The sequence below is a fragment of the Rhodamnia argentea genome, chromosome 10 (genome assembly GCF_020921035.1).
Source record: "Rhodamnia argentea isolate NSW1041297 chromosome 10, ASM2092103v1, whole genome shotgun sequence".
Lineage (NCBI taxonomy): Eukaryota > Viridiplantae > Streptophyta > Magnoliopsida > Myrtales > Myrtaceae > Rhodamnia > Rhodamnia argentea.
In genome coordinates, this window is record NC_063159.1 from 16,644,199 (window position 1) to 16,658,273 (window position 14,075).

General features: G+C 40.4%; 1 protein-coding gene across 4 annotated transcripts; it reads left to right on the top strand.

The window, feature by feature from the left end:
* The first annotated feature begins 5,838 nt into the window (after positions 1-5,838).
* LOC115732475 (tobamovirus multiplication protein 1) lies at positions 5,839-14,024 on the top strand. 4 transcript variants are annotated; one of them, XM_030663124.2, is made up of 13 exons: positions 5,840-6,367; positions 7,234-7,284; positions 7,407-7,440; positions 8,499-8,585; positions 8,682-8,733; positions 9,383-9,566; positions 9,754-9,849; positions 10,258-10,318; positions 11,842-11,906; positions 12,115-12,189; positions 12,273-12,348; positions 13,013-13,207; positions 13,813-14,024. In XM_030663124.2, exons 1-12 carry the CDS (start codon positions 6,254-6,256, stop codon positions 13,189-13,191), a joined length of 1,074 nt encoding a protein of 357 aa, XP_030518984.1. In that variant the 5' UTR covers positions 5,840-6,253; the 3' UTR covers positions 13,192-13,207; positions 13,813-14,024. The 4 variants fall into 4 exon arrangements, with proteins under 4 accessions (XP_048127509.1, XP_030518984.1, XP_030518978.1 ...); XM_030663118.2 differs by having other exon boundaries at positions 5,841-6,367; positions 13,013-13,179; positions 13,814-14,024; XM_048271552.1 differs by lacking the exon at positions 12,273-12,348 and having other exon boundaries at positions 5,839-6,367; positions 12,115-12,214; positions 13,013-13,179; positions 13,814-14,024.
* The last annotated feature ends 51 nt before the right edge of the window (positions 14,025-14,075 follow it).

Consider the following 14,075-nt stretch of genomic DNA (forward strand, 5'->3'; position numbering starts at 1 on the left):
GATTTTTCATCCCATTCACGCTTTGCGAAACAAAAATAGGCTCATATTACAAAAGACTTTTCGCCAAATTTGTTGCTCAATGGGAAGCTCGGTCGCTATTCGTCTTTCCATGAACTTGAGAATAAGTTATTCTAAGTAATAGTGCGAGAGAAGAAATAAGGAATTTCTGTGTAATTCGATATATGATAATGAGCATTACACCGGTTTATAAGCTTTACGATATCACCATCTAAGACAATATATCAATCAAGATTTACACAATCAAACGATATATGTGCAATATTGAGAAATATAGAAAATCAATATAAATATTATAATTATTTCTAATATTAGAAAATTATCCTAGAGAATTATCATAATTATATCTAACACATGACATGGCTACGATGCTAGTAGTGCAAATTCATAAAACAAAAATGTTACTAACAAGTGTTCTCAACATACTTGTTAAGTATTCAAATAAAGGAAAAAACAATGATTCTCAATTTGGTTATCTTTCTTGTATTGTGTATTATTAATAAATTGACATCATTATAAAATCCAAATTAATTTTTCTGGGAAGAAAGAGTTGCATGCACTACTTCCTTTTAGAGGGTAAAACCGCTGGTGTGCAAGTCAACAAGATAAAAAGTCGTGTTGAACACATTGAAGAGATGGAAAAATGGACAAAACACTAACAGACGCCCACGAGGAGTAAAACATTATGTGTGTGCGCGCTTTTCAAACGTTTAAAAGTTCATGTCAGATTTAGAACAGTAGTAAAAGATTGTGAAGTTTTCTGACGCATTTGAAAGATAGTGTCGATTTCGCAGCAGCGATTAGTGTTTGAGTATGTTTGGCTAGTCCGCCAATGAGCATACGAAGATATGAACCGAGACCCGATCGTAGCTTGACGCACATGCTGGATCGCTCGCTTGGCGTAACAATGCCGTTATTTATATTGAGCTGCGTGACTCGTTGCTTTCGTCCCGTTCGATTGCGAGATTCACGAACATGTGCTCGACTTGCTTTTAATTTCCTAAGCTAGCAAGTTGTTATATTACGATTGATCTATCAATCTAATACTGTGCATAATGTAGCAATCTATTATGTTATCCGTTATCATTTTCACTCAAAGCTTATCATGTCACTTACCATATGAAGCATCTATGTGCAGTTTTAGACCGTCATATGTAGCTCAATCGGGATGTTAATGTTGAATACCTGTTTTCATTCCTTTCGGACTTTTTCGGACATGGTTGGTTACCGGGAGCTCGAGAGATAGAGCAAAGTACCAACTCTGGCTAATTGAATTTCTGTAAGTTAGCCGAGTCTAAGCGCTAATCTTGTTTATCTTTTTTCTCTCGCGCAAATTTTTTCAATTCTCAAAGTCTAATCACATCGGCTCATACCGAAAATGATGTCCTAAGTTTTGAACCTACTTGGACATTAGATTAGTCTATCTTTCGGGGAGAGCACATGGAATCAATTTGGTAGGACTCGGTGCCATTCCAATCAAAGATTCCCCTAGAAAGAGGAGAAAGAGACGACAACAACATAATTCATGCGACCAAACGAAAGACATGGACCACGGCACTTAAAAACTTTTACACTATGGATTCTCTCATTCATTCATTCATTCATTCTCTCTCTCTCTCTCCGCCCCCAACGGCTCTTTCAAACGGCAGAATGACAAAGGTTTGGTTGTCGAATGTTGATGATTAATGATGGGAATCTTTGCCAATTAGCGGCGTGATTGTAGAACATTCGTCCGTTGGTTCTTTGACATTTCTTGGTCTTCTCTGTTTTCTTTCGTTCTTGGAGTTTTGGTTGCCCTTTGGACATTTTTCCATTCGCTGGCCTTTGACATTCTCGACCCGACCCGGCCCAATAATCCTTAAAATTTCTTCCCCTCCTTAACGGAGGTTGGGCCACTATCCACACCTGCTGCAACATCAGCGTATTGTCTTATACGGCGGCTGTCTCGCTTGCTAGGTAGGTCGAGCTCTCGCGACATGTGTAAAAAGTTTAAGCAAACGAGGCCAGTTGCTTGCCGAGCTTGGCCATCGTTCGCTTTCTTCGTCGTCTTCTTTTTCATGACGTAGAAAAGAAAAAGCTTCAAATTTGATTAATGCCCGTGATGCCGCTAGATTGGAAATCCGGTTCCGTCCATGATGTTTTGTGGGGAGGGACAGGTCCGTCGATAACGTAGGTTTGATTCTTGGATGTCCATGGAGGTTAGACCATCGGTGCGTGTCGAATCGATTGTCTATTTTTGGTTTAGTCGAAACTCCAAGGACAATCAGGCGTGCACAACGTATTGCGAAATCGGTTTTTTTGGGCTTATCTGGCAATTCCGATTCGGTACTTGTTTTCATAAATACGTGTGGTGGAATCGAACTCTACTGTCGCACAAATGGAGGACGACACGAGGCCTTCTTGGCTGATCGTGAGCACTACCGAAGGATATTTTCGTGCCAACGTGCTATATTCTAGACCCAATCGGATTCAAAGCCCAAGGCATATATAATTTGACCATATTTAAGGGGTTAATCAGTCCATAATTTAAATTATTGAGTCAAGGTAGGTTCAACTGTATAAGTTGACGGGCTCTAAGTTCAAGCCTCGAACTTAGGTTCATCGGGCTTCTATTACACGCTCCCAACAAACCGTATTAAAAGCATTGCGCGTGTGAGTTTGTATACGAAATTGGAGCATAACATATACCTAAATTGACGTATAACTTATTAAAGACTTAAACTTTTGAGTAAATATAAGTCCAGTTAAATATGTTGACGAGCCCAGCCTAGGCTCTTTCTAGTGAAGGAGCCCATGATTGATTGGTGCTCCACCCTCAATCGAACTTAGGCTCTCCTTAGCATTATCCCCTAGTGGAGGAGCCAATGAGACCATGGATGAAGGTAGACGTTAAGGATTCAAGTTAAGATAGAAGGATACCTAGATTGAGAAGGAACTCACGTGTAAGGGAAAGATTGTTGATGTGTAAATGTGAGTTGTATTAGAAAGATCCTATATCGTAAAACTCTTTGTGAGGTGGAGCAATCAACATATCCAAGTTAACTCACAACTCATTGGTTTGATTTTTCGAGTGAACGTGAGTTCAACATAATATTTAGGCCGTCTCTTGGCAAACTCTATAGCGAATGTATGAGGTCTCGATACCAAGAAGGAAGCGGAGACAAGTTTAAACCTAAAGTAGGTATGTTATCCCCAATACCAAGCTCTCATGGCCAACATTTAGGGGACTGCCTTTTAGCTTCCAAGCTCAATACTCGAGATGCTAGAAATTTTTTATTCACAAGTTCCACTCAAGGTGGCAAGTGAAGAGCATCTTGAACCACATCGTACTACCAAATTAACAAAATAATTATATAAACCAGGGAACCATGCTTGGATGAGAAGAGGGGAGGAGAATTTATAAGCTCATCATATGAAAACTTCACACTGCTATTCAAAGAAGGCTAAGTCTGCACGCAAAGTTTGCCTAGTTACATGATTTGAATGGCCTTATATAGGCAAAGGAGGAGATTCTTGGAAAAAAAAGCACAATTATTAGATATGTAGATACGCAGATCTGCCGACACTAGTGGACAATAACAATGCATAACAACGATTCAACAACTTTTGGCAGATATGAGCCAATTATTACGGACATGTAGACACAGTTTATCACTGATTTTGAGATACTGAAAAGCCAACCAAAAGAAGTAAATATTATAGCACTAAATCATGCAATTATGAAGGATAATAATTAACATCAAAGCATCGTGGCTAGTATAAGCATGCTTGTCAAGTGGCCGAGCTTTTACTTTTCTTTGTATTTTTTTTTTCAAAAAATTTTACCTGTATGTTTTTCTCTCGCTTTTTTTTCGTGGCCACATTGGATGTGTTTGTACCAGATGAAAAATTTAAATCAATTTCAAGGAGCATCGGACGCAGAAGAAAAAAAAATTCAAGGCGGAGCACATTTCAAATGGCGTTGAGAGATGGGCCTCTAAAGCCCCAGTGGTCCAGTAACCGCGTGGCAATTGCTACAAACAAACAGAGGGCCCATCATGGAAAAGATGGGTCCCATTCCGAAATTGTCCGATCCCGCCTTCGAATCGGAGCCCATTGCGTCGCCACACTTGACGACGATACAAGCCGGGCATAGCAAAATTGCTGAATGCCGCGAGTTTCATATGAGATCCACATGATTAGACCAAGATTCATGGGTGGTGTCTTTCTAAAAGTGGTTCTTGGTTCACATTCTACCTCTCTCTGATAGTACTTATGTTGGTAACTTGGTGGAGATGGTGGATGAAACGAAGAAGGGTGCGAAGCTCGATGTTGCATCGACTGTCGAATAGAGAAACACGCTACCTATTGGGTACAAAACTCATGTCGATGGGCCTTGGAGGTCTTCGTGGAGGATTATGACAGCCATAGAGTAGAAGGAAGATGCGAGGGGGGTGATGAGATCAGCGTGAAACGAATCGGAGGTTATAGAAAGAAAGTTGAATCAGGGCTCTCTACTATTACGGTGATTTCAATTGAATCTATCCGACCAATTGAATCATAAGCTTTTTGATGTTTTGTCAAATAAGTCTATCCGATCAATTTTATTCGGAAATCACTCCCATTACCGCCTTCTTAAAAGGCGCATCAAATCCATCAAGGAAGCCACCTTGCGTAACCCCGAAAAAAATCGGAATGTCGTTGTCTCGTACTGTGATCTCTTCTAAAACTCAAGTTACTTTCACGGACGCCGCGTCCCAAGTAGATCCCAAGTAAAATATCATGTCATCGTCCCTCCGTTGTTGTGCTAGAGATACGACTACGAGAGAGGTTGAGCCCTTGAATCCTACGAAGAGGTGCTTGTCGACGTCGCGTGTCCAACCACGTTGAGCTGAAAGAGATACTAGTGTTTTGTTTTTGTAAGGTCAAATTCGAGGTCCATACTAGTCCTCTTGGATATAATTTATCGAGTGACGTAGCCCATTTTGTCCGGCTATTTGAACATGACTTATCTATCGAAATTGGGAAAATTATCACACACAAAAAAAAAAAAATCCTAAAACCTATTGCAATTATGTTAATACTACCAAATCTTTTTTCATTTAGCTAGTTTAATCTTAAACCTTTTGATGACGTAAGAAATTTTGTATCGCTTTTACCTATTGCTTTACTAATCGCATTTAACCTAGGCGTTCACTTGCAATCACATTGTAACTGATCAACACGTAAGTCCTAAGTAATAACTCAACGAAGAAAAAGCTAATCTTGACCAAAAAAAAAAAAACACACACACACACGAAGAAAAAGCTAATTAGTCGGGATGCTTAGCTAGTGTTTGAAAACTGCTCTGAATGATAATTGGTGAATACATAGGTTCCCATCACAGATCAATGAAAAGCAAAGCTAACTAATCGGGTACTTAATCGGAGACTTCGAATGAAATGTAAGCCGACACTTATTTATCAAAGGAAAGATGACTATACCAAACTTCGAAAGGTTTGCAAACGTTTCCTTCGGTCACTATAGCAATACCAAACATAATCTAGACGAATATATAGAGGCGGTTAAAACAAAAGACAAGAGTCCGGAGTTCGTCGAGTGGGTCCGAATTGCTCATCGATCGATACACTAACACTTCATCAAACTAATGATCTCCGCATGCGTAGGGCGACTCTGAGCGACGAATATACACAGGGCTACGCAAGGTGGATTCCGTGATGGGTTTGATTCGCTCGACAAGGCTCTGCCCAACGAGCAAATCAGGCCACACGTACTGCTTTTTAAAGAAGGCGGTAACGTATGACCAAAAAAAAAAAAAAAAAAAAGAAGGCGGTAACGGGAGTGATCCCGGTGTCCCCATGCCCCGAAGTGGTCCCCTGGGTCGCCCACTGACAACGACCGGGTCAACCGAAAGAAGTCATATTATACGGACGTCGCCTGTGAGCTGCAGGGAACGAAAGCGTTCAAAAACCCCTTCTGGCTCCTCCTCCCCTGGAGCGTCCCTGCCCCGAGGACTTGCGCAATCTCTCCGTCCCTCTCTGTCCGTGCACTCCGTCGCCTTCGCTGCGGACGAATCAGGTCGCCGAGCGAGCGGGCCCTTCGGCCTCTGCATTCCCCCTAGGTTTCTCCGACGACGACGACGACGACGATCGAGGGATTCCCCGATGCCTGTGCGTGACGCTCGGTGCTCGTGAAGGAGGAGGGAGAGAGAGGGGGGGAGGGGAGGGGAGGGGGGCGGGGGCGGAAAAGGCTAAAGATGCTCCCGGAGCTAGGAGGCGGCGCCGATCGCTGCCCTTCCCTGGAGATGCTCCTCGTCATTGCCGCTCTGGCCTGCGTCGACGGTGCGCTGGCGCTCCTCGCCTTCTCTCAGGTCTGGTCCATTGTGCGCGCCTCCTAGTCTTCGTGTTTAGTTGTCTGGTGAGCTCTATTTGTTCCGAGTGTTGGGTCGCGTTGCTGCTCGGGGATTTAGTGTTCGTGTTAGTTATCTGCCGTTCGAACCGATTCTTGATATGACTTCGCCTTCTAGATTTTAATGGTTTGAGTACCTAAATTCAGGCCCTCCTTGCTTACGTTGGAGGTCCTGGTCCCTTGGGTGTGAACTAAGGATTAGGACCCGCGTGCCTTCTAGGGGGAAGCAGCAGGATGACTATCGCAATGTGAAAATGTTATCGAGCATGTTGAGGAATTTTGTGTCACGGCGAATTGGCATGAGAGGAAACCTCGAAATGTGTTTTTTTTTGTGTCTCAAGAGGGTATAAAAGTCCCTCTGAAGACTGTCCACGGGTCTAGAGAGGGATTGGGTTAAGATTATTTCTTTAAGTTAGGCTCTCTTGCACGGTTACATATCCACTGTGCTCTGGGAGGCAGGTGCCCGAGAATTTACTCTGTTTGGTCTGTCTCGATCCGATCGATCTACGTGTTTCTGCGTGAAACTTATATATAGTCTTGTATTGTGTGGATTGGATACTGTGCCGTAGGGAGTTTTGCATTGAAACATAAATTATGAAGACTTGTATAGACCACAGTTAGATTTGGAGCCTTTTAGAAAGTACGAATAGAATCAGATAAAGTGACATATTCGTGACAATTAGATCAATAGGTATTATCCGGTATAAACTTGCAATATGTGCTTTCACTAAATTTACACGTGCTGATCTTGGATTGGTTGTCTGCCTGTACCTCTTATCTCTTCTCTCCCAGAGCCTGTTTGGCACGTGACATATGCTTTATTGCCAGGTTGTGCGGATTCATCTACGAGATCAGGAAGCTGGATGGACTCGTCAGAAAGTAAGTGTTAATGTATATCACTCCCCAAACACGTTGTATTATACAATCTATATGTCAGTGCGGCACTTGCTATTTTCATTCACTGTACTGGGCTGTATCAGATGGAAAGCTGTTCTTTGCAGGTGCTTCACCTGATGATTGGATCATCCAACTTGGGTAAGTCCACTCATTGTTCATGTTGCAAAAATACCAACATTACTGCACATTAAACCAATTGGGCACCCACTTCTGCTGTCCGATATGACTGAATTCTGGCAGGCCAGAAGTGTCATTGAACTTTCGAGTCCAATCATGTTCCTCAATGGAATTTCACTCTACAATCAATCAGCTAGTGTCGAATATTTGGATATCAATGGACACCTGGCATCATGTTTCATGCTACAATCATCAACTTGTGCGAAAAACTTAGTGTATAATCAGCACCGGGCAGTACTCTGTTGCTATACATACACATATATGTCTTTACTACCTTTACAAAGCTGGTTAATGTGTCCTTTTATGGAGCACGCATTCTTTTTGACATGGATATTTAGGATAAACATCCTTCATACTCCTTTATTTATTGAATTGTCATAGAAACAATGCAGATCTACTGTATAGAAGGATTGGTTGTGATTTTTTCTTTTGATCCTTTCATGCATTATAGAAGATGCACGATTAATATTAGTTGGTTGGTATCACTACACTCCAATTCGCCACGGGCCCACATTACATAAAACTTTTGCCATAAACACAGGCTCCAGCCACTTGACCATGGTTTGCTTGCCAGGCATGCTTTTTAGGTCTGGGTCAATAGAATGTGTCCTCTGGTAGTTCTGGGCCCTCTTATGGAAGGGCCTCCTGTTGAATGAAAACAAGCCAATTAGGACCTGTGTTTGTCAATTTCTCTAGAAGGAATTCCATGGTCACGGTTACGAATATTAGTAGTTTCCTACCTATGAGCGCTCTTTTTTTTTTTTTTTGTAACCAATTGGAATATAGCCTATATGCAGTTAACCATTAAGGTGACTACTTTCTATAACATCTTTTTCCTGATCCTATCTATTTGTTAGTTAGCTAGTTTGGCTGGGTTCAGTAGAACTGGACACTTGCTAATTGGAATTTTTCTGACTTGGATAACAAATTGAGGATGTGCCTACTGTGAATTCTTTTTCCGTAGTTTAAAGAAGATAATGTTTTAACTTTTGATTGTAGCTTGACATGGGTTTTGGCAGGTTATTTCATGTTTTTCGTGCTTACAGTAGTTGCGAGTTGTGAGAGATGGTTCTGCTGGTCCCATATGTGTGGATTTATCTTCATGGGTATGATTTTTTAGTTTCAATTAATAACCTCCGGTACTCTTTCAGAGGTTCTCTTGATGTTTTCATTCCATCTTAACAGTGTAAATAATGCTGCAGCCTATCCAAGCATTCTATTTCTAGCAGCATTCCTTCTGCTCCTGTCTTTCTGGTGAGTTTCTCAGTATCTTTAGATGCATTAGGCGAATAAGATTCGAATTTTTATGATGTCTCACTGTTTAATGCCAGAAACTTTGATATACAATATTTTGTTATTGCATTAGGCTGTCATGATGTCTGTTCTGCACATGATTTTTTGATGACTGGATTTTTTGGTGTGGTTAGACATCTCCAACACAAACACAATGTACTAAGGCACACATTGAAGCCTTATATGCTGTTAGAATGGGTACATACTTATGGCCTATGCAGATCTTTTTGATGTGTCTTTGCAGATTTGTTTTTCTCTCTTTAGTTAGTCTCGTCATATGTGCAAAGTAGAGGAAACTTCGCTTTGCTCTATCTGTCAAAAATTTTATTGGTAAAAGCTTTTTGAGAAATATGGATCTTAATATCCATCCTTAGGGATGTTGGGATGGCCTTTGGGTTATATATATGTTGGTCAAATTCCTTTGTGCCTCAAAGAAAGAACACTCTAGTTTGCTTTTACCACCTTCTTAAACACAATTTAAGCATGTCCTTTCTGAAGGAAACCTGAAATTCAGTAGTAAGATTCCTTTTTACATACACTGATGTCTTTCTAAACGATTCAGTAATAATTTGTTTGGTATGCAAATGCTTCTATGGGCAATGATTTTTAGGGTCGACTTTTGCCATCAGGCAAAGGATGAAGGGGATGGTGATGATAATGAAGGGAATAATATGCAGCAGGCCTTGTTGGCAAATTCAGTGATCAGACAAGACTGGTCGGATGAAGGAAATGGTTGCAAATGTTGGTCATTCAGAAGTATTGAAGTTGAAGGCCGGCAAAAATTTGTTGCTGTGGTATGAAAAAGTTCCATTTCAATTAATTACTCAAATTAGAATAAAGTACCAATGTATATCTGCTTTAGTTTCTTCTGGTAATGAATTTACAAACAAAAGAGCTTTATCGATTGATGTTTGTTGTCTAATCTGAATCTTCATTTTTCTGTTGATTGGATATCACCTTACTCAAATCTGCCTCCTTCAGGTTATCATGCTAGTATTTGTCCTAATGATAGCGTTTGCTGTTATTATCTGGATTGGCAATGGGAACAATCCTATTGATTCTCTGTCAATTGCTGAGGTATGGTAACTCTTCCATCCCCTTCTTCTCTCCCCCCCCCAACACCCCCCCCGGGGCCCTGGGGCATTCCTCAGATATTTAACATCCTACTGCTTGAAAATTTATCTGCATCCCACTAGTTTGGTACTTAACAAGGTGGTACTACTTTGCTAGCCATGCAGTCTGCACAAAAAGGTGTTCCATTGGTTTTTTTTTTTTTTTTTTTTGGGGGGTGGGTGGGTGGGTGGGTTTGTTCATTGCCTGTTTTCTGGGGGGTTGTGGGAAGTGGTCTCCTATCAGAAATCACTGGCTGATTATAGGGAAGCAGAAAAAATAGTTACTTAACATGGCTTCCTTTCAAGTAACTTTTTATTGTAACAATTGCTTTATTGCTATTTTTCATAGCCAGTACTTGCAATTATCATGCAGGTCTATACACAGCTTATTGCAGTAGCATTCCTTTTACTTGGGGGAGCTATAGTTTGTTATGGTGAGAGACCAATTTTCTAGTGAAGCTTACTTAAATTGTCTATCTACGTTCTTTATTGTTTTAAATTATGAGATATGACAAGCCATAAATAAGTGGTCTTTTCATTAATCATTTTCTTCCTCTTGGAGACGATCTTCCTGTTGGAGATGAGTGATTAAATATGTCACCACTTCCTGACTTCGATCATTTTCTTCCTGTTGGAGACAAGAGTGATTGAATCTGTCGCTACTTCCTGACTTCAATCTTATTTAGAGGATGGGACTATGTTTGGACTGATGGTACTCGCTGAACTTTCTAGACGCTACTGAACAAAAGCAATTCTACTTTATCGCGTAATATGGGCTAGTCATGCATGGATGACACCAACAATTTCCTCCGACTTTCATGCACTATTCCCATTACCTATCTACTGCTTCTCCTCTGATATGAACAATTCCTAAAGATCATTTTGAATAAATGAAAATACGGCATTTACTCATGGTTGATGGTAAGTAATAGGCTGCTACGGGCACTTGAAGAAGCCTTGATGTCAGGTCAATATTATACTGTTGCTCTTAGTCTCCTTCATGATTGGGGTAATGATTAGCATCAAGTAGTTAAAATAACAAGAAACTCATGGTTGATGGTAAGTAATAGGCTGCTATGGGCACTTGAAGAAGCCTTGATGTCAGGTCAATATTATACTGTTGCTCTTAGTCTCCTTCATGATTGGGGTAATGATTAGCATCAAGTAGTTAAAATAACAAGAAACTCATGGTTGATGGTAAGTAATAGGCTGCTATGGGCACTTGAAGAAGCCTTGATGTCAGGTCAATATTATACTGTTGCTCTTAGTCTCCTTCATGATTGGGGTAATGATTAGCGTCAAGTAGTTAAAATAACAAGAAACTATGCTTAATCATCTAACAGTAAATTTCTCTCATAAACGTTGTTTTAATGCTCTTAGTTAGAAAATTTAAATCAGACATTTGCTATTAGAAGAAGCTACAGGACATTACAGCTTCTACTACAGGTAAACATTGCACTACCTATTCATTTCGTGCTTATTGCATGATAGAAATTGAAGACAAAAGAATAAAAGATTGTTGGGATATGCGACTAGTGTAAGCCATTCCTCATGTCAAACACAACTTTTATGATCAAGTGAGTCATATGTTTTGAGGACATATTTTTATGATTATGATGGCCTAACTATTTGAACCTCACTCTTTTTCTTGGGCTACTTTAACCAATTCCACCAGTGTATGCTTGCCCTTGTTTGCCACCAATAACTAATTGCTCGGAGTGGATAATCGATTGACTGCCAATTACTCATACAAGAACAGTTCTTAAAATACTCATGAAACTAGTCCTCGCTTTTGCCTTACGAGTTGGTGGTGTTTAAGTTGAATCTTGGTTATTATTGGAGCGAATGCACCCATTTTGTTTGCAAATTTTGGGTATAGCCTGCTTAAATTCAAGATTAACTGTTTCAGAATTATGGGATCTATACCTTTTTGTGTCAATTCTCTATTAATATTCAGGTATTGCATTGTTCTTAAAATTAAGGGAAGTACGGTCGGAGAGTGCTTCAGGTGATATGTGGAAGGTAAGTTAATAGTCCTTCCCAGTTTTCTTCCTCTTAAGTGCTATCTGTCGAATAGGTTATCCATTTCTTGGTGAGCATAGTCTACTCTGCACTTCTGCTCTCTTGAATTTTTTTGAGTTAGTATTATGGCTGCTAATTTGTTCACATGTGCACGGAATATCCTCTGCCCTGCGTTCAACTTTTTCTGAATCATTGTCAATGGATGCAGGTGGCTGGTTTAGCAGCTGTCTGCGTGATGTCTTTTACGTCAAGTGCTTCTGTGGCTTTATCTACAGAAACTCCAGTATGTATTGAGCTTATACGTAAAGGTTTCTTATTGGTTCTCTTGCCTGGGTTTCCTAACTTCAATGAACCATTATATTGCAGCTATTCTATAGTTTGCCCCTCTGGGATGTTAAAGGAGTAAAGCCATCACTTCTTCTGATTGTTTACCTTTTTATAGGTACAACATCTGATGTCCTTAAGTTAACCTGCCTACCTGTTAACAGATGCCTGAAAATAGATGATACGACTTATAAACTTTTATGACTCTTGTACTGTCTAAGCCAACATCTAGAAAATGTGCTTTTGTTTTCCTCTGTCATAGTCTTATCTTTTCCAATTTTTTGCTAGGAAAGTAAAGTCTATGCTGCATATATAGGACATGATTTTGTAGGCACCAAAGCTTTTACACAACATGTATAAGTTCTCGCTCTCTTGGGGTTGTTGAAGGGTGGGTGTTAGAGTTTGATTGTGTGCATGAATGAAAATTTGGGAATGAGAAAGAGTTTACTTTGAAGTTTCTGGATACAAAAAGCAGGCGAGATTGATAATTTTGAGAAATTTTATTTTGTTTTCCCGTGCTCGGATAAGGTGCTATGTTATATCAAGAATTGGTTAACTACTCAGAAGTGTTACTAGGGAAATGCATAGTATTGAGTTGCGGAACTAACAGTTGCATTATCTTCATTCTTTCCCTTTGTTTTATTTTACATTCTGCTAGTTGAAGAATCTGGCTGATGGGATTGGGATTGGGTTTCCCTTGTCTGAGTTCTTCTGGAGACTGAATGTGTCCTTTGATGCCAGTTTCTGGGCTGAGTTGAGTAGATGTTATGGGTTGTTTCCAGGTTCATCAGTGCCATCAGCCTTTCTCTTATGGGTGATGAGAGAATTGCCACGTCCAATCACATCAAATACTGAAGGGGATCATGCAACAGTAACGTTTATAAGTTATGGTGCAACAGTTGCACGTCCTTCCAATCAATGGGCTGCTGCAACTAGCTCAAGAAACCAGGTTGCTTGCTAGTCCATCAGGTTTTTAGTAACTATTCCTAGTTTCAAACACAAGGCATATGCAGTACTCCACCTGGATTTTTTCTCTCCTTCCTGTCAATATGTGCTCCACCTCTGTCAGTAATTCCTCTGAGGTCCTTAGAGTACTCATATATGAAGCTTAACAGTATGAAAATGTTACCATTGCTATGCTCTCAATCTCTCATTGGAAACACCTCATGCAGGTCTTCTTCACTGTATGTATTTGCATTCTGTATTTCTTAAGAATGCCTTGGAGATCAAACCCGTGAAAATTTGTCAAATTCCATTGAGTAGGCATTTTAATTGCAGTGTTTCCCTTAGTCCAGGAGAGGGTTTCCTAGTTTATTTTGATCTCTTAAGATTCCTCTTTAATGCTCTCTTCATGCAAGTACACTGAGTCATTGTGGTAGGGGCATTCATGCTTACCACAGACCTGTTTTTAGTCCTGTAAGTCAGTGTATACAGCCATGGTATAACATTGTCAATTTGCGCATCATTTTCTTATTGGGTAACAGCATCGCATTAGTAACTCTTTGAAGATGTTTCCAGCATGTGTGAGAATATTGATGCTTAAAGCCTCTTCTTGATGTTTTCCTCTTCGGAATTGCTGACAGGGAGAAGGAGATTAGTTGACCGCATGCCCTAGTCACTGGAAGGAAGTTCCATATGGCGATTATGGCCCACGTGGCATGGTATTTGCTTTTGCATTGCTTTGACAAATTCCAAGAAGGAAATGCCAGGTGACCAAGAATGGGGCTCTGCCATGCTTCTGGCTTTGATGTTGAGTGTCACGGGACGGTTCTCCGACTCTTAAGGATCCAAAAATGAGCCCGCCCCCCCAACCCTTCTCCTCTTCTCTTCTTTAATGAGCACATC